The sequence below is a fragment of the Melanaphis sacchari genome, unplaced genomic scaffold, assembly GCF_002803265.2.
Source record: "Melanaphis sacchari strain LSU unplaced genomic scaffold, SCAv2.0 Contig1_pilon_pilon, whole genome shotgun sequence".
Classification (NCBI taxonomy): domain Eukaryota; kingdom Metazoa; phylum Arthropoda; class Insecta; order Hemiptera; family Aphididae; genus Melanaphis; species Melanaphis sacchari.
This window is the reverse complement of record NW_020270976.1, coordinates 2,041,261-2,067,304: the sequence shown is the minus strand read 5'-3', so window position 1 is coordinate 2,067,304 and position 26,044 is coordinate 2,041,261. Positions and strand designations below refer to the sequence as shown.

The 26,044-nt window shown below is 33.5% G+C and overlaps 1 protein-coding gene across 2 annotated transcripts in view; it reads right to left on the bottom strand.

Moving 5' to 3' along the window:
* The window catches only part of LOC112593226 (AT-rich interactive domain-containing protein 3A-like), an 86,718-nt gene that overhangs the window by 5,736 nt on the left and 54,938 nt on the right, over window positions 1-26,044 (bottom strand). For both annotated transcript variants that reach the window (XM_025337579.1, XM_025337580.1), the window contains 4 exons: window positions 17,888-18,071; window positions 16,523-17,289; window positions 7,894-7,968; window positions 3,584-4,069 (listed from right to left, as the gene is read on the bottom strand). In XM_025337579.1, coding sequence (XP_025193364.1) covers window positions 3,584-4,069; window positions 7,894-7,968; window positions 16,523-17,289; window positions 17,888-18,071 — 1,512 coding nt within the window. The remainder of the gene's footprint in view (window positions 1-3,583; window positions 4,070-7,893; window positions 7,969-16,522; window positions 17,290-17,887; window positions 18,072-26,044) is intronic.

Below are 26,044 nucleotides of genomic sequence, written 5' to 3'. Positions count from 1 at the left end.
ATTAATATGTATATATATGTCGCATCCATATCGCGTAATAATTATACGTTTCGTAATATGGATAAAGTTTATATCCACTTCACGAAACGGAAACGCTTTTTTTCCACTTCGCGCAATTCCGCTAGCTGGACAACATTTTACGAAATGCATACCTAAACTACACATAACGGAACTATAGTTCCGTCATATAGACAAACACTTAACGTAACAATATTTATAATAATATTTTTTATTATTTTTAACATAGTACAGAATTATAAATACTGATTGTGAATATTATTATAATGAATTAATAATTATAAAAATTATGAATAACTATGAAAATGATTACCCGTGAATATAATAAATAATGAAAATTATTGACTATAAATATAATGAAACATGAAAACTATGAATTTGAAATCATTTATATTCATTATTTGTTTAAACGTAGAATAGAATTTTTATGATATCAAGAGTTGAAATTTTAATCTTAAAACAATCACACTTTTTTTGTTTGAAATTTTCTTTTAAAATAGTAACTAAAAAAACCTTGATCTTCCGTTAATGAAGAAACAATTCGTTTTAACGTGATTCTCTTCACGTGTAATTTTTAACAATCAACAGAGAAAATTAAAACGGTCTTGGCATAGAGATCTGCTTAATTATTAATACTGAAATTGGATCTTAATAATTGATCACAAGTTAGTCTGTATAGCTCATGCAATCACGGATATTTAAGGAGACATTGTGTTATTATAATAATATATTATTATAAATCTGGATTTTTAAACGAATTATTTTCCATTGGTAAACAATGAAAACTGATTCATTAGTTAACAAATTTGCAAAACTTATTGCCACAAATATAGGTAACTACACTGCGGTGCGCAACGTTCGTTATTTCATTGACCGAGTTCCAACGCAATATTGAGGGTTGAAAACGTATACCAAAAACGGATTTCTACATATAAACATAATATTGTTGTTTTTAACGACGGTGGTTATCCCTTTATATTACACAGACGTATAGATAAAAACGGAATAAACGTATGTTATGGCCGGCAAATCACGATCCGGTAAGCCACACTCGATTTCAACGCATCGTAACAAACGCGTTGCAAACAGATTGTGAAAAAACGCACATTATACTATAATTAATTTAAGGATGCCATATGACATATTTTAATCACATGTTTAATTAACAACTGTTTTTACATTTTTATACTGAATAAATATTATACATTTATTACTAACCGTTTTTACGTATTTTTAATTCTACATAATTTTTTGGGAAAAAGATTGAAAGATTGTCTCTTGGGAATTTCAAAACTAAATTTGGGATTTCACGGTCATAGAGAATATTAGAAAAAAAAAATTTCAAAAAAGTTAATACGAAATAATAACTCTAATATCACAGTGATAATGTTATGATATGATAAAAAGAAAACTGCAATGGAGTGAGAAATAACTTCTAATCTGAGACCTCCACGGGTGATAATAGTAATTTATACGTAAATACATGGATTTTGTTTCGAATGAGGTATTTTTATTTTAAGGAAAAATAAATGAACTAAACAAAATTGCAAATTTAAAAAAAAAAAAGTGTATTCGAGTTTAAAATCAATAAAAACATATGAAAAAGTAAAGTTAGAAGCCAGTTTACATTTTTAAAAGTTTAGTTTGTACATGGCAGCTCATTTGCTGATGAATGACGACGGTTAGGTATATTGTACTATGTTTACCAACAGCCAACGTAAGCTGCCCGAGCGCGTTCTCCAACCTCGGGGGACTAAAATACCGGAAGTGCACACTAAACGTACGTCAAACTCTACATATCAATCAACTCAGTTCAAACTTGGAAAGTTATAGAGACACTATACACGTACATCGAAATGGTATGTTAGTGGTTCCATTATGTGGCGTATTAATGCGTATAGGCTATAATATCATATTTGTGTGTAGGATATCATCGTTGTTTGAATCAATACGGATGAAATTACCGAGGCGGAACTAATTTACACGAGTAATGCACACACGTAACTAGCAAAGGAGTGTGATATACACACAGTGAGTCACTGCGCTTCACAAAGTTTTCGTATGACGTGCGAGTTATTGGCAAAAGACGCGGCGCGCCCTGCAGTGTGTGCAGTGTACGTAACATATATATTTCGTAGGCCGGTAGGGAATTTATTACGTTTAGCAAGAAATTTGGCCTCGTCGATGTTATAGCGATAAAAGCTCTTCGGAAAATTCGGATATATATATATCCATACATTATAATATACATCGACAATGGTAAAATGATATGATTGTCAATAATAATTGTATAGTTATAGTTTATGTTTTACATTACGTGAGATTATTTATTTTTTTTTTTCATTCAACAACACGAAGAAATATCCTGCAGCGCAAATTGTTGATTTTCAAGTCGACAAGTCGGATAATTAGTTATTCACTCTGCGCCTGAGATTCGAAAATCTCGAACGCTCTCCGTATCTTATCTTCTCTCTGTTATAAATCTGAAACCTCCACTCTCGAGCCATGATAATAATGTATTGTATTCAATTCGCAAACAATAATCCGTCATTGGCGTTTTATCTCCGCATCAAACATCGTAATCATTTCTCATTGTGACTGTCGTCACAATTATATGCTTTTTAGGTATCGAACTGAGCACGTTTCGAGCAGAATTATGCTGGGCGCCGACTTTTAGATTTTAGCACGGGGACAAATAAAAAACTTACCGTGAAACGATATTATTCCGATTCTATCCAATGAAAATATGATCATTGATCGAGCATGTACTACAGTCGTTGCCAGATATAGATCGGCGGGGCGATAACGGAGAGCCAGGGAAAACCATCATCAATAATTTAATATTTATTAGTCGTATAGGTTTATAATTATTATTTAATCATATCTATACACTCAAAAATGCGTGACGGCGATGGTTTTTATCTCTAGTCACATTTGGACGATATGAGTTGTTTTGATGAGCATTTATCCGCGTCAAAGCTCATTGGCTACAAAAATGCCATAGGTAATAACGATCAAATAGTTTTTATACTCAAAAGGAAAATAGGTACTATTTTTACGTCATTACCTTCGTAACGATTTAAGTGTGTGCGAGGGGGGAGCGGTGCCCCTCTTGAAACCAAAGTACGGGGACGATTGCTTCCCTTCCCCTCCACCCGTGAAGTCGGCGCCCGTGCCGGATACGTCGTTTCGGGACGACCCGAAAGGAGCTAGGTGAATTGAGTCCGCGATAATTTGGGTTCGTTTTGAAAGCTGTAAGTTGAGTCCCGGGTATAAAATGGTGGTAGTAGATAAGTTGGGTCCTATATATTGTAAAATTTGACGCACTATATTACTTAGCGTATTGACATTTTTTCCCGGGACACAATTTTTTCATCATTTATACCATATATTATTTATTGAGAACATAATATTATAAAAACCACATGCATTTTAATTAATATACTTTTTTCCGGGACTCAATTTACCGATCCCGACCCGAAACGAGACGAGAATATCAAAATATAATAAACAACGCCGCGTCAGGTATTTCACTGTATTATTTTTGTATAGACGTCACACTCACCAGCCGAAAGCGACGTGTTGATATCCATTTCGACCACGTCCTCGTCGACGGGCGACGAGCCGCGTCTCGTGTCGGGTCGGTACGCGACGTCCTCGGCGGCCGGCGACGGTTGCGGCGACGACGGGCTGCCGTCGCTGGTCGCCGTCGCCTTGGCCGCAGCGGACGGCTTCTCGTCGTCGCTGGAACAACCGCTGACGGGCGGCGACGACCGTTCCGTCTTGATGCGCTTGGCCGCCGACGACACCGACTCGCGCCGGCCGTCACGCCCGTCCGGCCGGTCGCCGTCCGCGTCTTCGTCCTCGCTGTTGTTGTTGTTCGACGTCCTCTTCTTGCCCAAGTTCAGCGCCTCGCTCTGTTCCGGCACGACGACCACGGCCATCTGCTGTCCCTTGTTGTACGCGGGAGCGAGGTTCAGCGCCGCGGCCGCCGTGTAAGCGGCCGCCGCCGCCGCCGCCGCCGCAGCAGCCGACGGACTGGATGGCAAACCTGCGAAAACCACAAACGGCGCGAGGCCAACGATTAGTCAACACCTCAACGGTGGACGGCAGTAGCGTACGCAGGAAAAAATTTCGGAGTGGAGGAGGGAGAGGGAGAGGTTTGAACAAATGGGCTAAAATGTATTATTTTGAATGACTTTTTTTTTTTTCTATGCTTTGTCGTGGAAAAATTTCGAGGGGGGGAGGGGTTTGAAAGTGGTACGCCACCAGTAGACGGAGTCGTGCCCCCCCAAGGCCGCGATAACATTCATAACCTAAAAAAAAGTATTATGACGTATGTGGGTACCGTCGCGACGTCGTGCGTGTTGGGTGCGGCGCGCGAGACGGAAATGATTGCGATTTCAGTTCGTCGTTTTTCCATTGATTTCTTTGATTTCGCGTCATTGCGATAACCGCGAGATGCAGTGGCGTAGCCAAGGGGAGGGCTAAGGGGGCTGTAGCTCCCCCCCTCTCCCGACATTTTAAGAAAATTTAAAAATTATTGTATATATTACTATTAAAATAAAATATCCAAAGTATTTAAAGTATACAAGTATATTAAATCAATATAATATGTTAAAGGTTATAGGAACAAAAATCTAAAATAAAACTTCAGCATCTGCATGTTCAAATTATGAAAGAACCTAAGTAAACCACACCGTGGCGGTATACCGTTAGGCGGTCCGCCGAATAATTATTACAACATTCTGTACGCGATTTAATATTATATTTATATTTAGGTACTGATCTGTAATCCGCGTGTGTGCTTAGAGTGCACTGCGTACATAGTATTATAGTCATTAGTCAGTGCACGTCCAAAAAAAATATAACCAATATGACCTATATGTATATTATAAACTGTATTAAATAATTATTGTTTACAAATTTTAGTTCTTTACCAATTGCCATTTATTTTGTTCATGTTTAAGTCTGGAGTAGGCCTATTTTTATTTTTTATTTCCATCTTTTTCTCCGACGAGATTGTTGAAAAATTGAGTTGCAGTATTTGGAGTAGGTAAGACAGGTAGGTAGGTACTGAATTCATTTTAAAAATTTAAAACAAATACACGAATAATAATGTACGTTAATGTTGTTCGTCGATAAAAAACAGAAACACGATTGTTGTTTTGAATTTCCAATAATAAATAATGATCGACAAACATTATCAGTTGATAATAATCGGGATATAATAAACGGACGAGAGTAAAAATAAACTGTAATTCCGATGCCGACGCGGCGACGTCGAAAATAATTCACTGAAAACAATTTAATTGATTACGAGCACATCAATTCCATTGTAACGCGGATTGCGTGTATCGAGTATCGACTTGTTTTAATTTTTACGCAGTACAAAAAAATGTGCATAGCGATTTTTTGCACACTGCACAACTGCACCACTATAATACATACCGATACCGTTGCCGCGGATAATCGTTCGGCTGGGTTGTTTGGCCGTTGAAATAACCCAATCTAAATATTATATTATTTTCGTGATATTCTGAATTTATATTTTTATATTTCGAAAAATAATCTTAATAACATTACATGTATTTAGTTGTATGATTAAGATTTATGTTTTCAATTTTTCTTGAGTTTGAGTAAGTAGTGCACGTACACTTGTGTACATATACACGAGCCGCCACTGATTATAGTATAGAGTTATTCCATGATGTTCTAAGCGTATCATGTCAACCAAGTTTTTCCGAACAATCATAAAAAATATTCATAACGACCTACCGCAGCGTTTCTTGACCTATGGCACGCGTACGACTAGAGGTACGCACAAAGCTCAAAGGTGGTACGTGAAGGAAAAATAATTATTTATCATGAAATATTATTTCGTTTATTTAATTAATTAAACCAAATGGCCGGTTTTAATCGTATTAAAGATAGAAATTTAGATAAACGATAATCTCTATAATCTTGTGATGCTTGGTCGATTTATGTTTTAACGAATTGAACATACTTAACTTTACTTTTTTTCAATAAATGTTAATATTCTATACATTTTTTTAAAAGCAAAATAAAAATATAGTTTTCTAAATTAAGTGGCACGTAAACATTTTCAAGATGTGTAGATGGTACTCGGACGTTAGAAGGTTGAGAATCGCTAGCCTACCGCATTGATGTGTACTGGTTATAAACTTAACTACTATTATGCATTTTTAACTTAGAAGATGATCATTGCGTCTGAAGTATTCGAAGTAATTTACAGGTGAAAGACGGAATAGTTAGTTATCCATTTAATATGTATGCACGTTGTACACTGTAAAAGGGTGTACCTATATTGCAAGGCAGATACGTCGTGTTGTCAGCACTAAGTTTCAAAATTCAAATCGAAATATATTTGCTATATTATATATTATTATATTATTTAGTATAGTGAATAATATATTATATTATTTACCGTAGTAAATAAATACCAATGACAGTTTCGTGCGTGAGAAATACGTTTAACAAGGCATATTGTTGTATAACGTTTGTACGCGCGTATATACGTATACATGTTTTCAAACTTTAGCTCGACGTGCACTAAATCAAATAACTTTGGTTCGACATATTTTGAGATCGACCCATCTCAAATAGAAGACATTGTCGTCGCTCCGTACTTCGAATAGTGTCTAGATATTCCCAAGCCATGACTACATTAGTTTAAATTAGATTTTTATCCACAGTATTGAGTGATCGATTAGTAGTAAGCTATAAACACAAATAATGGGTCACGTCACCACGACAACCGTTTAATTCATCACACTAAACACTAAATCACAAGAATTTTGATATTACATAACTGTGTAAATACCGTCAATAAATTTTGATTTTTGAGATGAAAATTATGTAAACTTGTTCTGTTTTTAGCACCAATTTTTTTAAAAAACAAATGATCGCATGTACTTTTGTACTCAAGTTCGACAGGTTTGAATATTTAGTTTATAACCACCTTAATTGAAAGTAATAAATTAAGCAGACCGTTCGTTTAACGTAGGTATAACAAAACAAAACCAATAATGGTTTTAATGAATTAAAATTATTTACATGTATATATTATAGTCATTATTTCATTAATGATCGCCATTTATGTTTCGAAACAGTCAATGTGAGCCACAGGCAATAATATTGACTAATGACAATCATGAATATGACTCGTCATCAACGGTTGAATTTTTATAAACGATAAACAAACGAACATAGATAAAATAAAAATTATGTATCATTTTTTATTAGGACGTGCAGTGTAAAATCGAAATTATGTGTGCGACTTAGAAGACCATACAGAGAGCAGATATGTTCATATTAAAGGATAATCACAGAAAATTTAGCATGAATATAGTTAATTAATAGAACTCTGTACTTGATAAATAAAAACGTTATCAATTTTTCAATGGTCTAAATCAATTTAAATAATTCTTTATAATAATATGTAAACGTTGGTTATTTAGTAAGAAATATTAACTGAACATTTTAAACTCGGACATAACACTTATCACTTAAATTATCTTAATCATACATAGCTGATTGTAGAAATACTAGATCATTTAAAAAAATTTTATTTTAAATGTGTTTAAATAATATAATTTTAATGATTATTAGTTACACGTCTGTTCTTCTATATAAAAAAAACTTATAGGTTGGTTGCCTATTTTAAACCCCTTTTTGCCGCGACGACTAATTTGTGTTACAATACAACATACTCTCTCTCTCTACCGACTACCGAATGCGTTGGCCAAGTCGTGAGTGCACCATTTCGACAACAGATCGCAGGCCGTATAACAATAAATATTCGTCGTGGAGTCGACTTCGAACATATTTTGTTTTTTATAAAATTTCACTTACTTGAAATGGGTAGTCTCGGCATTGCGGTTTGATTCGCTCTGACAATGTCCATCCACATGAGCATGTTGAGGAGCTCTGAAAAACGTAAAAATTCAAGAGATCAGAAAAAAAAATATCAAATTTTATTGCGATAAAGACGGTATACACTTGATTATTACTAGGAGCGTGATTGTTAATATTTTGAAAACATATTTACAATAATATCTTTGTATTAAATTACTATTATTGTGATGTCGATTTGGGAACGAACGTATAATGATCGTACCTAATCTTAAAGCTGTCGATAATTAGTATTTACATCGTCGCCGCGTATTAATTATCGATTTGTTGTTATCTACACATCGGCATCGCGATAGATTATTCAAACACAATTTTTGAGCAAAAAATAAAATATTATACTCATGTTCGTGAAATAATTCATATCGTTCTCTCGTTTAAATGGATCTAGAACCCGACGTCCCGGTATACAGTGTAGTAAATTAAATAAGTATAATTAGTCATAACTCATAACACTCATAACACTGACCTATACACAGAAGGTCGATGGCGAAACGGTTAGACACAAATCCTGAAAGGCGCGTGACTGTTCCTGTTCGTATAAAACCGTATTATACAATATCTCAAATAATATATTCGAATAGAGCGCCTAAAATGTATTAAAATTACCCACATGTGTCGGTATAGGTTTATTATATAATATTAAATTATAACGTGTTCCTAAAAACGATATTTATCTTGACACACATGTGTTTTACTACTCCCACACACACACACACACACACACACACACACATATATATATATACCTATATGAATCGTATTAATAAATGATTGATGGTAGTATAACTATTACTATTTTAAACACATGGGTACATGGTACGTCGTCAATGCTGCAAATAATTCTAATTCGCGAAATGACACGGGATGTATACTGTATACTATTACAGGACTGTACACTTTGGATGAAATCGCACAGGGTTTAATTTGAGAGGATTGTGACTGCAGTGTCATCGGCGCAAAAATCTGTTCGTGTTATATGATCGTTTAGTCGAAAGTTCTAGTTTTATAATTTTAAAATGCATCGTTCGAATGTCAAAAGCTGTTATTATTATTTTGTCATATATTATATTTTATCATCAAGTAACTAAGTATATTTTAATATATAATAATCACACGCTGTCGTCAGATGAATAGTGACACTACGCGAGTTGTGTTATCGGAGGACATCGCGATCCGTGTCCTTCAATCGATGGATGTTAAGCGTCACAATATCACTGAAGTATTATGTTAAAAGAATAATACAATTATACAGAATCTACGTATGTATACACATTTTTTTATTATTATTAAATTGTATTTACAATCTGCTTTACATAAACACTAAATGACGTAGATGGGAAAAATTGAGTACAATGACATGAATGACATGAAGAGAGGAGACAATTCACAGACGGAACATTAGAAAAGAATCTATATGTATAATCTGTATACGCTATAGATTATGAGTTATACGACGAATCGATATAATAATAATAAGCAAATTTAATCGTTCCGGAATAATGGAATAATTATTATACGTTTTGAAATTCCTATTTTTTTGTATCGTGATTTTTTTTTTTCACCAACTCGACATTGTTATTAATTAAAACGCAAAATGATAATATGTGTACGCACAAGTAGATACTGAGAGTTGAATACTGTAGTTTTATTTTTTGCCATTATCATATTATTTGATTAGCAAAAAAAAAAAAAAAAAAAACAAATATTTATTTTTTCCTTATTCGTTAAATCGCAATCACTTATGGTAATATACCTAGGTACGTGCAGTGTTATTAGTAATAACTCGTACGCACGCAATGTTGCGTACACATCGATTGATTAACACATCGATGTAAATTTCACAGCCGTAATACGAAGACAAAAAAACGGTAAATATTTATAGTACCTGATACAATAGCAATGCTATTATTATTAATATTATTAGTAAGGTACCAAAGTAATTAATAAGCGCTTCATAAAGTACTACCTACATACTGTTAATTATTACCACCTTCAAAATGATGAATTGTTGCGTAAAATACATAAAATAATGCTATAAATTATGATGAATGGGTACGCAGTATTTCGATTAACCGTGGCGGTGCATCAATATAATAATTATTATGTGATATTGTAAAACGCTAAATCCACAGCTGTAAAACTTTTATCGGGCTCGGCCTATCGAACAACTACAACAGCTACGGCGCTGTGTATGCACATACCTTTTATACGGTATGATAACTGACGTGTATGAATTAGGAAACCACGTCAAATTTTCGCGGTAATTATGTCGCTATAGAATGTCGCGGTAAAAACGTCATGAACACAAAAATATCGCTATATGTCAAAAATGTATTTTAAAAATATTAACATATTATAATTTAATTTATAATATATTCTGTGCAAGCAGTTTCATCTGGACATACACTGATAAGTTCGATAAATGCATCAGATACTATTCATGACTCGGAAGAAAAGCCGATCCAAAAATCATTTTTAACAACAGTTCTGGTTTCTATCACAGTTATTTTTGACTTCCGTAGGAACTCATCGATCGATATCGACTAATATGATATGATATAGTTACCCACTAGTAATCTTCACAGCATAGGTACGTAGGAGGTAACTAGTGAAAATCTGACAACACTGTACAAAATATTTTTATTTTTTTATAGTGCTCAATCGGATATCACCGATCGGTGCGACTACCACGATATACACATTACTACTTGCGACATTCATTTTATTTTTGGTGACATTTTTTCATTGCGACGTTTTTGCAGCGATATTTATACCACGACATTTTTCCGCGACACCATAAATTAGTACGCTAATAATGATAACGAAGGCTCTTTCAACGGCCCGAATAATCGGACATGTACGTTAACGATTAATGCACTCGGTGACATATTATCGCAGAGCAATATTAAACGTCATTTAGATATCTTCATGTAAATGCAAATAACAAACGGACGTGACTGACGGCCTATAGCATAGTATCGAACGTTTTTATTGTACTGAGTAAAAGTGTACACCGATTTTAGATTAAAATATATTTAAATAAATATGACTTATAATAATATATCTTTATACTCGTATGCAGATAATACAGTATTGGACGTGCAACCGTCTATGTAATTTCTGTTCTCAATGTGTTTTTTTTTTATTTATTATTATTGAAAAAACTTATAAAACTTAAAATTGTTTTGTATTATTTGATAATTAATTCTTAAATTGAACACAAAAGAGCATGATGAAAATAGAATAAAACTAAAGCATCATTTATTAATTTAACATAACTTATTTTTATTATATTTCTAATATTAATGTACCTGATTGAAACTAACTAGGTACTCATCGTTTAAAATATGTTTTAATATCATATTTTAAACAAGTTTCAATGATTTTACGCACTAAAACAAAATATGAACTTCTAATGACAGATAATTAAAATGTTAAAATTAAATCGATATCCCATCTAGTAACTAACATAGTCACATAGCCACAATTCTTTTGATAAGACTATATATACATGAGACAAGAAATTAGGATAAAGAAATTAGGTACATCGAAATTTTTAAGAAAATATTCACTAAATAATAGATGGCAGTAAAAATTAGAGTTTTCATTTTTGAAAAATATATGTTTTTATCCGCACACGTACTTCTTAATTTTATTGAAACACAAAATCTCAAAAATTTAAAAATATAATATGGTATTTAATTAGTATATATCTATATCATGTTATGATTATTTTAAAATATCGAAAAACAATAATAAATCGATTATTAAATGAAAAAACGAGAAAGAGCACCCCGGGGGAAGTTTGTCCTGTACAACACGTATAATATATACATATGGTAAGTTGGTAAGTTTGATAATTTGAATCCCGTTGAAAAATAAAACGTGAAACGATGACTGTTGACCTCGTCTCACGTCCCGAAGAGACGATGGCGTACACGATTTACCGGAGACACGACATGAATAGTTATAAATACGCACATTCGTCGTGCAGACAACAATAATAATAATAATAATAATAATAATAATAATAATAATAATAGTAATAGTAATAGTAATAATAATATATACTCGAATGAGACTTTACCGGCGGGCGCGTTATTAACGGGTGACAACGGGAAATGTGTTCCGTCCGTATACACCACGCGTGTGTAATAATTAACCGGCCAGCAGCTCAAACTCGGATCCGTCTTGATACGATTCCAACGGGCTTTACCTTTAACGCGTTTTTGATCGACGCCGCGACCGTAACTAATGAAGACGTCTGATGAATGAGCAGAAACTAGAACGCATCGCGCGATATTCTTTTTTCGTTTCTTCAAAATATTACATAGGTACCCACGTTTATATTATAAATACATGATTTTTTTTTTTTTCAGTCTACTCCTGCAACGTAGTCGTTGCGTTTCGTCGCCGACACGTGTACGCGCGTACAATAATACGAGTATAATAATATCATAATATAATAATACGTACAACGCTCGTGGTAATGTTCCGAAAACGGTTCGCACCGTAAACGCGCAGTATACCACAGCGAAAATAATATATTAACGTATAAAATAACAGACAACCGACTTCGCATATATACATTGCATACCACCGAACTCGTGAAAATTTAAGATGTTTTGTCTGATCAGATTATATCGCGTGTGTAATATAATATAGGTATAGGTGTTATGTTTGTCTTTGCATTCTGACGATTTTAATCACGCGCGGTAGTACGATGGTAATAATCGAACATATTAGTGAGGTTGAAATATCGAAATTTTAAAAAGGCGGTCATTAATAGGTGCAATATGTGTTTTTGCTCGTGTGCTGCGTAACTATAATATATATTTTGTAAAATAGCTTACGAATTAGGTGTGTATCATGAAATGTCCCGACACGAAAGCATTTGTGACTGAGCCAAATAATTTATAAAAGCGTATGGAAATAAAAAGATCAACGGTTATTAAAACATAATACAACTTAATCTTAGTAAGGCGATTTCGGTACATTCGAAATGCACTCAGGCTAATCGAACAGTTTCTGACTTGAAAAATGTCCAAGTGACATATTAAAGATCACGCTTATCATCCATAATTCGTTGGCGTGGTTGCAAAAATTGAGGTTTTTTACATTGTTTAAAACATTTAATCTAATGGTAAACTCGTACTGCGTTTTATATATATTAATATGCAGTTAGGTTGGTATAGATATTATTTTTAATTTTTGTTATAAGCTATAGTTATCTATTATTTTTATTCTACCGGAAAGACCTACATATATATTTAAGTATTAAAACAAACTTACAAACATAAAAAAAATAATAATAACTATTCGACAAAAAAATATACAATATTTAGTAGATGACAAGTGATTTATCGTTTTTTATAAATTTATTTTCTAATATCAATATAAATGATACGTATGTCGTTGATTTCATAAACATGAAAGATTTAACTAACTGAACCGTGTAATTAAGAATTAACTGTTATCTATGTTTCTCAGATTTATGTTGTTTAATCGTGGTGTTTTAATAGCTATAACGAACGATGAATTTTCCATTTTATCAAACCTAATATTTATAAAAAAAATATTTATTTTGTGTAAAATATACGTACCAAATAATCTTCACGATTTTTTTTAAAACCACAAAGTCTAAAATTTTTTAGCTATAACGTTGTATAGAATATATTATGAACATATTATATATACTATTACAGTATTACTAACAAAAGTGTATAATTATAATTTATATGCAAACAACGAAAACACAGAATTTAACAGAAGCCGTTATTAGAAACTGTTTTATTATAGCTTTAATGTTATTAAGTCATTATCATCTCCCTGTAGTTTTCCACGATAAAGTTACACACCTCATCAGAAATCTTGTCGGCTGTCAAACAACAACGGTGACGACGATGGCCAGCAAAATATAATATGCGATTTCCCGCGTTGTGACAGAGCATTTTCACGAAATCTTTTCCGCGAGATTGGTATAAAGGTTTATTTTGTTTTTCGTATTTATACGATTCGTTTACCTTAACACACGTCTGGCTGTCGTGAGACTGTAAGTGTAAATTATAACAATATAGACGAAAAAAAAAAAATAAAGAAAATAACAAACGTCAGTACGTCTCACTGGTTTACATTGAAAAAATATTATCAACGCGTCCGTTCTACTCCGCATGTATATAAATACCCATAAATCTCTGTCAAGTTTCTCATAACGTATATATATTTATACTTTATTTATCATCACTGTATGGAATTTAGAAAAAAAACCAATAATTATTATTTAAATATAAACAATTGTTTGAAATCTTGTTTTAGTGTTGAGATATGTCTGATAGGTGGTAGATATAAAGTTATAATTGCTGAACAATACGTTCTGTATGTCTGGAGATAAATTATGATAATTGTGAATTATTGTGTTTTCTATACAATATTTCATATTGTATTTAAATAAAAACTAATATAGTGAGATAAAATATTAATTTTTTATATTTAAACGATTATGAAAGGATTTGAGAAAATGTATAACATTAATTACTTATTCCGCGGCTATTGTTTTATATTAAACATTTTTTTAAGACTTCAGTCCTTTCTAAAAAAATTTGAAATTTTTACCTATAATACCGATGCGATACGTCATGTTCGATCATATTAGGTAAGTAAATTTGTATTGTATTATCTTTCAATCTTGGTCCAATAGTATTGGCGTATGACTGTCTAGTTTTCAAAGTAGGTACACATTGTGTAATGCCAGAAATGAGTCGTTGACGGAATATCTCAGCATTCTCAGCTATCAATATTCACGCGAATTTACTCTAAATTACGTACAACTTAATTATTTCATACGATTTATAGTATATATTTGAATAGTAACTGCATATTGTCTTGAAAAATAAATTCATACCAGACTTTTTTTTTATAGACGAAAATCCCGGGCTGCGCCCAGCAGTTACAGATATTTAATATCGGTAGTATATTTATCTGATTTAACAGTGAACATTAAACATTTTGATCGTCATAATGCAGCCACTGACAATATTTACGTTATCAAATGACGAATTGAATAAAATACCATAATGTAATATTCCTATTAAAATATATCATTATCAAGTGTATAATGAAATGTAACTAAATGTAATGAGAAGACCACACCACGTGCAGTATAATATTTCTATACTATTTTTATTGGCGATAAATAGTTAATTATATATACAAACATATTGTATATATATATAATACAAGGCAGTACAAAACTGTTCGGATTATGTAGAAAATATAATATTTTATACATCCTATTACGTAAAGGCAACGTATATTGTTCAATTTGATATGTCACAATACAAATCTGTGTGATATAAATAGTTTATGGTATTCACGTCGAAATTCGATTATACAATAAACAGTCGTTAATTATAAACGCGGTGTGTTTATAAAAAAAAAAAAAAAAAAATAGTATGTTCACAGGAACCACTCAATAATGACTAAGAAATTTATAGCATATATAACTCAGAGATAACAATTATATTATATAGATACCTAAAATGCACCTACCAATAAAGTGAAATCTAAGTGTCTAAACAAAAAAAAAAAAAAAACAAAAAACATATTTTTTTTCTTTTATTAGTCATTACCAACTGTGTTTACCTATTGACAAAACATGCGGCGAGTAATAATTATTTGTTACCGACAAAAGAATTTTGCTGTTTGAATGTTATGTACTACACAACATTATCTAAAGATAAAGAGCCCGTGAGAAATCTATAATATTGAATCCACTTATTTTATTGCATTAATTAATCACTAAAATTAAAATATTGGGTATAATAAAGGTATTTTTTGTTTTTTTAATTTTTTTTTTTATCTAACCTAGAATATCAAGACAAAACGTCGTGTATTGTACAGTTATTGTACACATAAGTACATTCTTGTACCTGTAACACCGTTACTTATCGAATGAACGAGTACACAAATCGATTTCCTCGTTTAAAAATATAATCAAACGTCTAACTTTTTAAATAAACATAAATTAGTTGAACGCCATTAGAGGTAAAAAAAAAAAAATATATATATATATAATCGCGACGAGACGATCAAATTATAGCGTAAAAAAATATTTGATTTACCAATAAAAGACGCTTGATTTTTTTAAAGCGATCTTCTGCCGTCGGGTTCGTGCAATAACATAATATCATAACTCATCATTCGTTTGACATCATACATCAGTGTATTGTCAAGAACGCATCTCATTTATAGTTTTGAGAATGTACCTATACCTAGCATGTAAGTATAATTTCGTTGTATGCGCGACATTCGTCGCTAGAATATTTTTTGCAGGCAGTCGATCGCAAACCGTAAAAACAACAAGACGTTTTATCATTACGTTAAAAATTTAAAATTATTGCACATTAAGCAAACCGATAAGAGTAAACCTCGTCGACCGAAAACCGCGTTCACGGTTTTCTCTCCTCGAGAAGAACCTGCAGACCACTATACCAAAAACTGCAACCGGACCAAACCAAACTGGAACCGGGGGGACATGACAACATTTATATACCTACAGTACGCTACTAACCTCTCTGTTTGTTGGTCTGCTCGTTGTTGGACTGGGCGGCGTTGGACTGTTGTTGTTGTTGTTGCTGCTGCTGCTGCTGCTGCTGCTGGTGCTGCTGCTGCTGTTGGTGGAGGTGTTGGAACGACGGCGGCTGGTGGCCGTTGAACAGAGACGACGGCGGCATGGGTGGCGGCGGCGGCAATCCGGCGGTGGCCGGCGACCGGGGCGTAGTCTGGTGCAACGCGACCGCGGACGCCTTGCATTCCGGTTGCAGTTGCAACTGTTGCTGATGCTGCGGCGGGCTGCACGACTGCATCCGCAGCCTGGGGTGGTCGACGCTGACGCCGGCCGCGGCGGCGGCTGCTGCAGCGGCGGCCGCGTGATGGTGGTTGTCGATGATGGCGGCGGCCAGGTGCCGGAAACGGTCCTCGGCGGCCAACACGTTATTGTAGTGGTGGTGATGGTGATGCGACGACGGCGGCTGGTGCTGCTGCTGCTGCTGGTGCTGTTGCTGTTGCTGCTGCGGCGACGGCTGCTGCGACGGAGCGCCCCCGCCCATCATTGGATGCGGGTGGCCACCACCGTGCACTTGCTGGTGATGGCCGCCGCCGCCGCCACCGTGGTGATGGTGGTGCATGTGGCCGGGCGGTGGCGGCGGCATGTCCGAGTACATGAGCGACTTGTTCCGCCGGCCCTCGCGCCGGTTGCCCGCTATGGCCATGTTCAGCTCGTCCAACGTACTGAACTGGTTCATTCGTGACTCGTACGCGTACAAATATTTAACGTATCTGTGAGCGTTTTTAAAAAAAAATATTATTTTTCTACAGATATATTCGGGACCACCCACATGACGTATTATTTATGTTATTTGTGGGTAATGGGCAAAATGATATAACTGCTGGCAAGTTGAAAACTGTCTCGGGATTATCTGGAAATACCTATTACCTGTCAGTGGTGTCACCGAATGTAATCAATCGAAGTTCTCGTAAGACGTTTTCCAAGGACAATAACGTTTTTCGTGTTCATATCTACATATATATTTCATATGATGCTTATATTATATTATATTCAATAGTACTTATAATATAATATCAAGATTTAAGGATTTTAAGTCATTAAAATCATAAACGTACTACTTAAATTCAAAATGTTCAGAAAGTAACGATATGGTTCGATTATACAATATTAGTTATTTTAAATATTCGGGTACTATATTTATACTTTACCCGCTTGAACAGTTATACGTCAAGTATAATATGTTATATAAATTTATCGTTTTGTACCTACGTGTTTTTTTTTTTTTTTTTTTATTATTGTTGTTCACAATTAAACGGGGACAATAATAAATATTTAAATAATATTATAATATAAATAGTGTGTACTTACTGTGTACGTAATGTGAACGCAGCACTCGTTATTGAAGGAGGTAGTCCCAGACCTCGGATGATCTCTTGCCACAATTTCTTGGTGATGACCGCAACGATACCACCTCTCTGGACAACCAACTTGTATAGAGTGTACAGATCCAACACGCGTTTGGCCATGATGGGTAGACGGCTAATTGGGGTTCCTAGACAAAATATAGAAATGTTTAATAATATAAACATATTTTTAACACGGTTTATTCATAAAAATATAATTTTTTATTCAAAACTATACTCTTTTGTATATTTTATGCATGACAATAAAGCATAAACGTAACATAATATTATCTACGTTTATAACAAGATATATTTAATAATACTACGCGTGATTTTGACTAAATATGTAGATAGTTACGCCGTACGATATATAGCTAAAGAACGGTATCTGTGTTATTAAAATTTGCACAGTCAATAGCAACCTATTATTGAATAGAAATCATTCTATTTTTCAAACTAGGGTTGTGTTGTATAATGAGTACGCGGTCGAATTGAGATAATCCGATAATAGTTTACGAATCACCATAAACACTGTGGAATGAAAAAAAGTAGGTATCTAGAAAAGCTACTGCGATGGCGCCACGTTAGATCGTGTAATCGTATGAATCCAACCTATCGATCGTTGTCGAAACGAATAAATGAATATAATGAATATAATATTACAAAGGAATTCTGTTATCTAAAAAAAAAAAAAAAGAAAAAAAAACCATAAACGAGTTTCGCGTCTAGTTGTTCCCATTGGTTCAAAGAATAATAATAGTAATAATAATAATCTGATTAAAAAACGTACTTTTAAAGCCATCATATTATTTTTAATGCACAGGTATTTCATTACACATTTAATTTAATACTGGTGTTGTAATGTAAAGTCTACACAATATGGCGTCGAATGTGCAGCCCAATAATAATGTAACGAAGTAAATAAATACATCCTGCTAACGCGGCGCATATGCACGAAGCACGTATAATATAATGATACATTTTATTACGTATATTATAATGTTCGATGTGTAATACCCGTAATACCTATAAGTTAATGCAAAAAAAAAAAAAATAATACAGAAATCGGGCGGAGGATCTGAAATGGCGAAGTGGAGCCCCCCTCGGGCCGTTTCCAGCCAGCCGCGTGGTTTTTTTTACGACTTATAATTATGGGCTATATTTATTATTATATGTATAGGGTACCTGCGCGATGCGCGTACAGTAGGAATAATGTAATAAAAAATTAGACTCGTTCCATTATAATTTATATTATTCGTTATTCCGCCTTCTAACCACCACCGCATACCTAACAAAGTGTCTGTATATATTATAGTCGGTGTACACGAATGCGCGCAAATAATTATTGTTCAAAACGTGAAAAATCCAGTAGACCACCATAAAAGAACAAATATAGGTAATAATGTAACGTATAAAAACAATAAAAAAGAAAAATGCAAAACGAATACAAGATAAGAATTACTGTAGTCGTCTATAAAAAAGAAGAAAAAATCCTTTTTTCTAAACGAGCATAGTCTTGTTATTATGATTATGTCAGACGTAAATTCTAAGGCGCGCGATAAATAATATGTAATATCTAACTTTTATAAAACGATATTTTTTTACCCAGTACGATATTATGATGAAAATTCACTACTTTGGTGTATTACAAAAAAAAAAAAAAAAACATTAATTAAGCACGTATGTTATAGTTATAGACGCCACACATTACATTTATTTACAAAAACTTTTACGTGTGGTGGAACTGAGGCCGCATTGCAATAAGTATGATATAATACATACGTGTAACATATAAATAAACGCCTAAAATTAGACCAGTTGATTAATGGAAAATAATTATATTACACATGTGTCTAATTTAGTCCAAGTGCAAAACGCGAAAGCGAATGTCAATCAAATTTTTAACTACCGTGAAAATGTTTTTTACGTATAATAGTATAATGTTATGGTTCTTTTTATATCGTTATAATATCTGAGTTAATTATTATATCGCATACATAATAATTTTATCCACGACTAAAATTTATCTCTGCTAAAATAATTAAGCTATATAACCTTACAATTGAGTCGTATGTTATGTAACAATATGAATGAAAATTAAAACGTCCGTAAATCAAACGAACACCGTAAAATATTATATTATTGAGTCGGGTTCCCACGACTCGTATACTTGATGGAAATGCATTGATACCCGTCGTCATATCGTAGTGGGAACAAAGTACCTAGGTCCTAGGCACTTACATGACTATTTGGTATTTGATATTTGGTATTTGTTATTCGCCACCACCTCCCCGTGGACTGTCAGCAATAAAGCAATACGAGTCAATAAAATATATTATATACAGCCATAAAATTCACGATTAGTGGGAATGGTTTACTTAAATATTTGTGTAATATTATGACGTCCGTCCGAGTGCATTCGTCAAACACGCTGTACAGTTGTAGGATTTTGGAATTATACGTTATATTTCGATCGGATCACGTGCGTGTTTGGGGGGGGGGGGGCAAAAGCTCATTGTTCGTACAAGTCTGTATCGTCGTCTAGTCAAAACCCATCAATAGCGTCGACAACCGCCGCGGTCAAACGGTGTAGACAACATCGATACGCGACGATGCGATACGGTTGCAAAACTAAAACGACGTGGTTTTCCTGCGGAAAGTGCGCCGCAAGACGTGACGGGCGAACGAGAGACGCGATATTCCCCGTCACGCGATCGTTGATACGGCGACGATATAGAAACGTATATTGTTTTATACGAAAAAAAGAAAAAATTGCCATTGCGACAACCTATATTTTAATAATAAAATTTAGTCTATACTATAACGTAAGTATGTGTTCCGTCCCGTAGGAAAAGGCGTTTACGACGAAGGCTTGTCCGTGTATAATATTATTATTATTATTATTATTATTATTATTATTATTATTATTATTATGTACGGCACTATATGCGTACAACGAACACACACACACACGACTTCTGGGAACCGTAGCGTCGTATTATAATAATATTATAACCGCGTTGTCGGCATGTATAATAATATTGTATTTACGTACGTAAATAATACTGGACGGTGTTATTATAAAAAAATCGTACGTGATTGTTTCGAATGCCGGGCTCGGAGGGCTAGGCCGGGTCATTAAGCCAAGTATTGTGTTGTTTGTCGCGCACGCCACCACCGCCTCCTGCAGCACTGACCGCCACGGCAATAATATTATAATATGCCCTCCACCACGCCATCCGGCCGAGTGAGCCCCCCCCCCCCCCATGCGCCTTTCCGTTGCCGGCCGCGAACTATTATCGGGGAGGCGCGAGTCGTTTTCCAGTCCGTTTCAATATTTTATTATTAATACCACACACACACACACACACTCATCACAATAAAAACAACTACACCGTTCTCACTATTAGGACTTGCACAAAAACACACACACGCACACGCATACTTATTACTTATATCATATATATATATATATATATATATATATATATATATATATGTAAGAGTATACGAGATACACCTTCACGGGGCCACTATATAAACCTATACACATAATATTATACATTATTGTGTACCTATATAATATGATATATACGATTGTGTGCGTTTTCAGTCTATCAATATTTACAATTGTTAGAGCTCTTTGACGTACCACCGCCCTTATACACCATAGTATCACGATCGTATAATATGTGATATAATAATATTATAATATGTACGTGTAAATATCGCCGCGTGTGTGGCGTGATTGATCTCGTGCGCGGCGTCTTTGTTAGCGTGGCGAGGTGGTCCGCGTACGGTGGCGGCCAGGCGGGTAGTAAGAGTGTCCTGCGTGAAATCCCATAGGTACTACCTATATAATATGTTTACGCCATGTGACTGTTATTATTACACACTCGTTTGGTGTACGGGGTGAAGCCCTAATGCGCCCACAATTTTACCTGACCAAAAAAAGGAAAACTTTCTAAAAAAATGTTAACAATATTATACCGGTAGGTATATCTATATATAGATAAATTTATATTACGAATAGTGCTCATTGAATAACAATTAATCTATATGTGATACTAATACACTTTTAGTAAAATTACATTTGAATAGTATTTTATACAAAACATATAATGCATAGGTTTATATATATATATATATATATTTATTTATAATATGATATTTTAATATTGATGATTGTATAATGATAGTCAGTGGTCAATAAATAGTGTCAATTCTAGAAAAAATAATTCACTGGCCATTTATTTTTAATCGCGCCAATTAAATTTAAAAAAGTTGTATCTCGAAGTTTCATAATTTTTGACTTAACGTGCCACACAATACGAAAGGAAATTTCGATATAATATTGTAACAGTATCAACTGCAATATTAATTTTATTTTTACATTTATCATTTTTCTACATTTATATTATATAAAAATTGAATGCTATTTATTTATAAGCGCATAGCATGAAAATGGATTAATTAATTAAATTCGTTTTTTTCTTTAATGTTTATAATAGTAACAGTTCAATTAAAATTTTTACGGAAAAAAAATTGGAAAAGTTATCTAGAAAATTGAAAAACTTGTGAAAAAACAAAAGTGCTTTTTTCAGTGGGAGTATTTTATAAACTCATACGCATGTATTTTCTGACATTTGGCATACATGTACCTATAATACTAGTGATAACAATACTCTAAACCACTCTAAAAATTACGTTTACCGGGTCAACTTGTTAGTAAAATTACACAATTTATTTGTATTAGGTTAGCATAATAAGTGTAAGTGATTTACAACGAGAAGACATGATTAGTGACTTGTTAAATCCGTTGATGGCCTTCAGGCAGTAGGAAGTTGAATTTTTATTTAACTATAAATGTTTAATAGGTGCTTGGTGCTTAGTGCTTACCTATAAATTATATTATATGATGATTTTGATAAAGATAACGTAGATTATACACTACACAGGTTCAAACTTTGAGTTGAAGTATAGACAATATAGTTGTACTACAGTGTACATAATATTACACATAAATATATGTATATAAGTCTATCTTGCAACTTCTTCAAAATGTTCAAGTGTTTGACAGTATTATTTTGAAAGCATTTAATTAGATTAATCATTGCGTGATGCATAATATATTGTTAGTTATTACTAAATAAATTAGTCGTAGAAGAATAAGTACCTATACATTAATGAGCTACATAGAATTTATTCAGCAGTGGTCAATAGAACTCATTCAACTACTATTCCTCTTTTATTTTAATACAAATATAATAAATTAATGAGAACGTAAATCATATCATTTTACTCATTTTGACATTCGTTTGACTTTGATATTCAAGAAAATAATCAGTTTTGTGTATTTGTTGTTGATTAGAAATCATTCAAATTATTTAAACATAGTTTTTTCGTTGTTTGTTTTGAGACATTATCTTCATATTTTCATATTTTATTGCCATCAGATACGACCACTTATGTTTGATATGCTGTTATTTACATAATTAAACATAATAGTTACTTAGTGTTAATTAAATTAAATATATTAGAACTTTGTATAGTTATATAATTGTAATACATATAACACGCGTGATAAATCACGTGATACGCACGAATTAATACATTAATAGTGTGCTATTATCTACAGAGGTTAGGTTAGGTTGTTCAATGTGCCCGATTATAAGACTTCAGGATCCACGCGTGGAAAATTTTCACCAGAAAATGTATCCATGTGGTGAGATAATAATATTGTCCTTATGACTTTATGCAAAGTCTACGTCACGGTATCATTGGTTCGTGTCTGCAGTGTTTGCGATCCGTTAATAATGTGCTGTTAAACTTCCCCCCGCACGTATAGACGATAAACTTTGAACAATATTATCCTGCACAGTTCCAGGATGTACGTTTTACACTCGACTCGTGTACGATTTACACCCGGAACCGGGTTCATACAATATGTGCGAAGATTAAAAAGTTTATTTACAACGATATAATGATTAATAATATTATAAAACTATGCAACGTGCGTATACGACGTAATATATAGGTTCGATTAAAAACGCACGAGCACAATCGATCGTTATTCGTTTGCAAGCACGTATCGCGTAATATAAAATGCATTTACCTAAACATAAATACGTACATCGAGTTATATGAAATATAATAATTTCATATTAACGACTGAAACGAGTCGCAGCAGACGGCTGTGTATACGTATATATTATATATATATATATACGTATACGCGGCTAGACTACGTGTCTATACAACAATTGAGACGTCATTAAAACAAAATCATACGTTATTTATCAAAAGGAATGTTAATAGGTTGCGGAAATTTTATAGACTAGCCGAGTCACTTTTTTTTCTTTTCTCATCGCATAATATATACCATAATATACACCAACCTCCGTTTCACACTGCAGACTCAACCACATATATTACTATTTTCCAGGATAATTAAAAACCCTTATACTCATATACGCGAATACGGCGTGGGCCGGAAACAACAGAGCCCCTTTGGCTAATGAGGGTATCAAAACATGTTCCCCGTATGTATGTATATATACATACATACGTAATATATATACATATATATTTATATATCATATATTAAGCACACGTACATAATGTATAATGCGTTTATGCACGGTGGTTTGCGTCATGTGTGCATACAGAGTGGTCTAGAACGCCAACAATACACTCGTATTAAAACCTTTAAAGTTCGTCTTTAAATTGAGATTATTTTTAAGCATTGCCGTTCAACCCGTTTGTTTTCGTTAAAAGATATCGTTTCTCTTTAACATCGAATATATATAGGTACACAACAGTTAAACAGATTTCACGTCTTTACGAATTTTAAGTGTGTGAGTGCATCGTAGGTATTTAAAACTATCATAGTATTATAATGTGATCAGCAGAAAGAAATCAACACTATGCGAATTACGTTCATAATAAAAACAATGCGTAAACGTAATAATAATATTCTGCTTCACAAGTATAATGTATAAATATATATATTTTGGCATATTTCATTCTGTGTAGAACGTAGAAATATTAATATCATTATGGAGTTTTTTTTTCCTTTCGGAGGTCAATGCAGGAATAGATTTATGAAAAAACAAAATGTTTCAAGAGCAAAGATGTATCGAACGATTTGAAATATCGGGTTTCAGTGCAAGAACGGTATTTGATAGGACAGACATAATTACTCGAAATGACGAACTAATTGAGATATTGCAGATGCGTTCTACATAATAATATACATGCCCCTCGGCGCAGTAGATTATACGTTTTCGTTTCGTGAATTTCCAAAAGAAACCAATCAGACTATGAAATCGCTCTGTATATTATACACCACCAAAAGAGCACACACATGTCCATGATTTTATATCGCCCGATGCTAGACAGAAGTTAATTATACATATATTATATATATATATATATATAGGAGGGTTACCGAATATGTCTATAAATATATATATATATATATATATATCGGTCTGCTGTCTGGGTGCGTATTTTGCACTTTAATATTATTATACAAATGTACATATAAGCATACACACACACAGTTTCACCGGGCGTACAATATATTATAATATATAAAATATATATGTATAAAAATGTCCCAAAAATCTGTCGGCCATGTGTTTTTGCCGAAGCAGCCACAACGGTGCGTGACATACGATACCGCGCGCCGCATCGGATTTTTATAATAATAATATATTATTTGCCCTCAGGGGTAGTCGTAAAATTCGACCGGCTATACCTAAATATATAGTATGCTTTATATAATACACACGTTATATGTATATCACACCATACGCCGCCCTATATATTTAACATGCGTCGTCATTGTCGTCATTTTTTCGTTTTTTCCCTGCAGTTTATATTAAGTAGGTTTAATATAATATATAATAATACTGTAGTTTAAAGTTATTTGCTTTTCATATATATATATATATTTAATACGCACTGCGCACCCGCTACTATGTTTTCGATCGTTACAACTAAGGCGGTGACATCGAAGTCCGTCGTATACATTACGCTTGTATACATATACAAATGAGACATGTGAGAATTATAAAATATAATGTCGAGTTTGAGACAAATTTATTATTACATATAA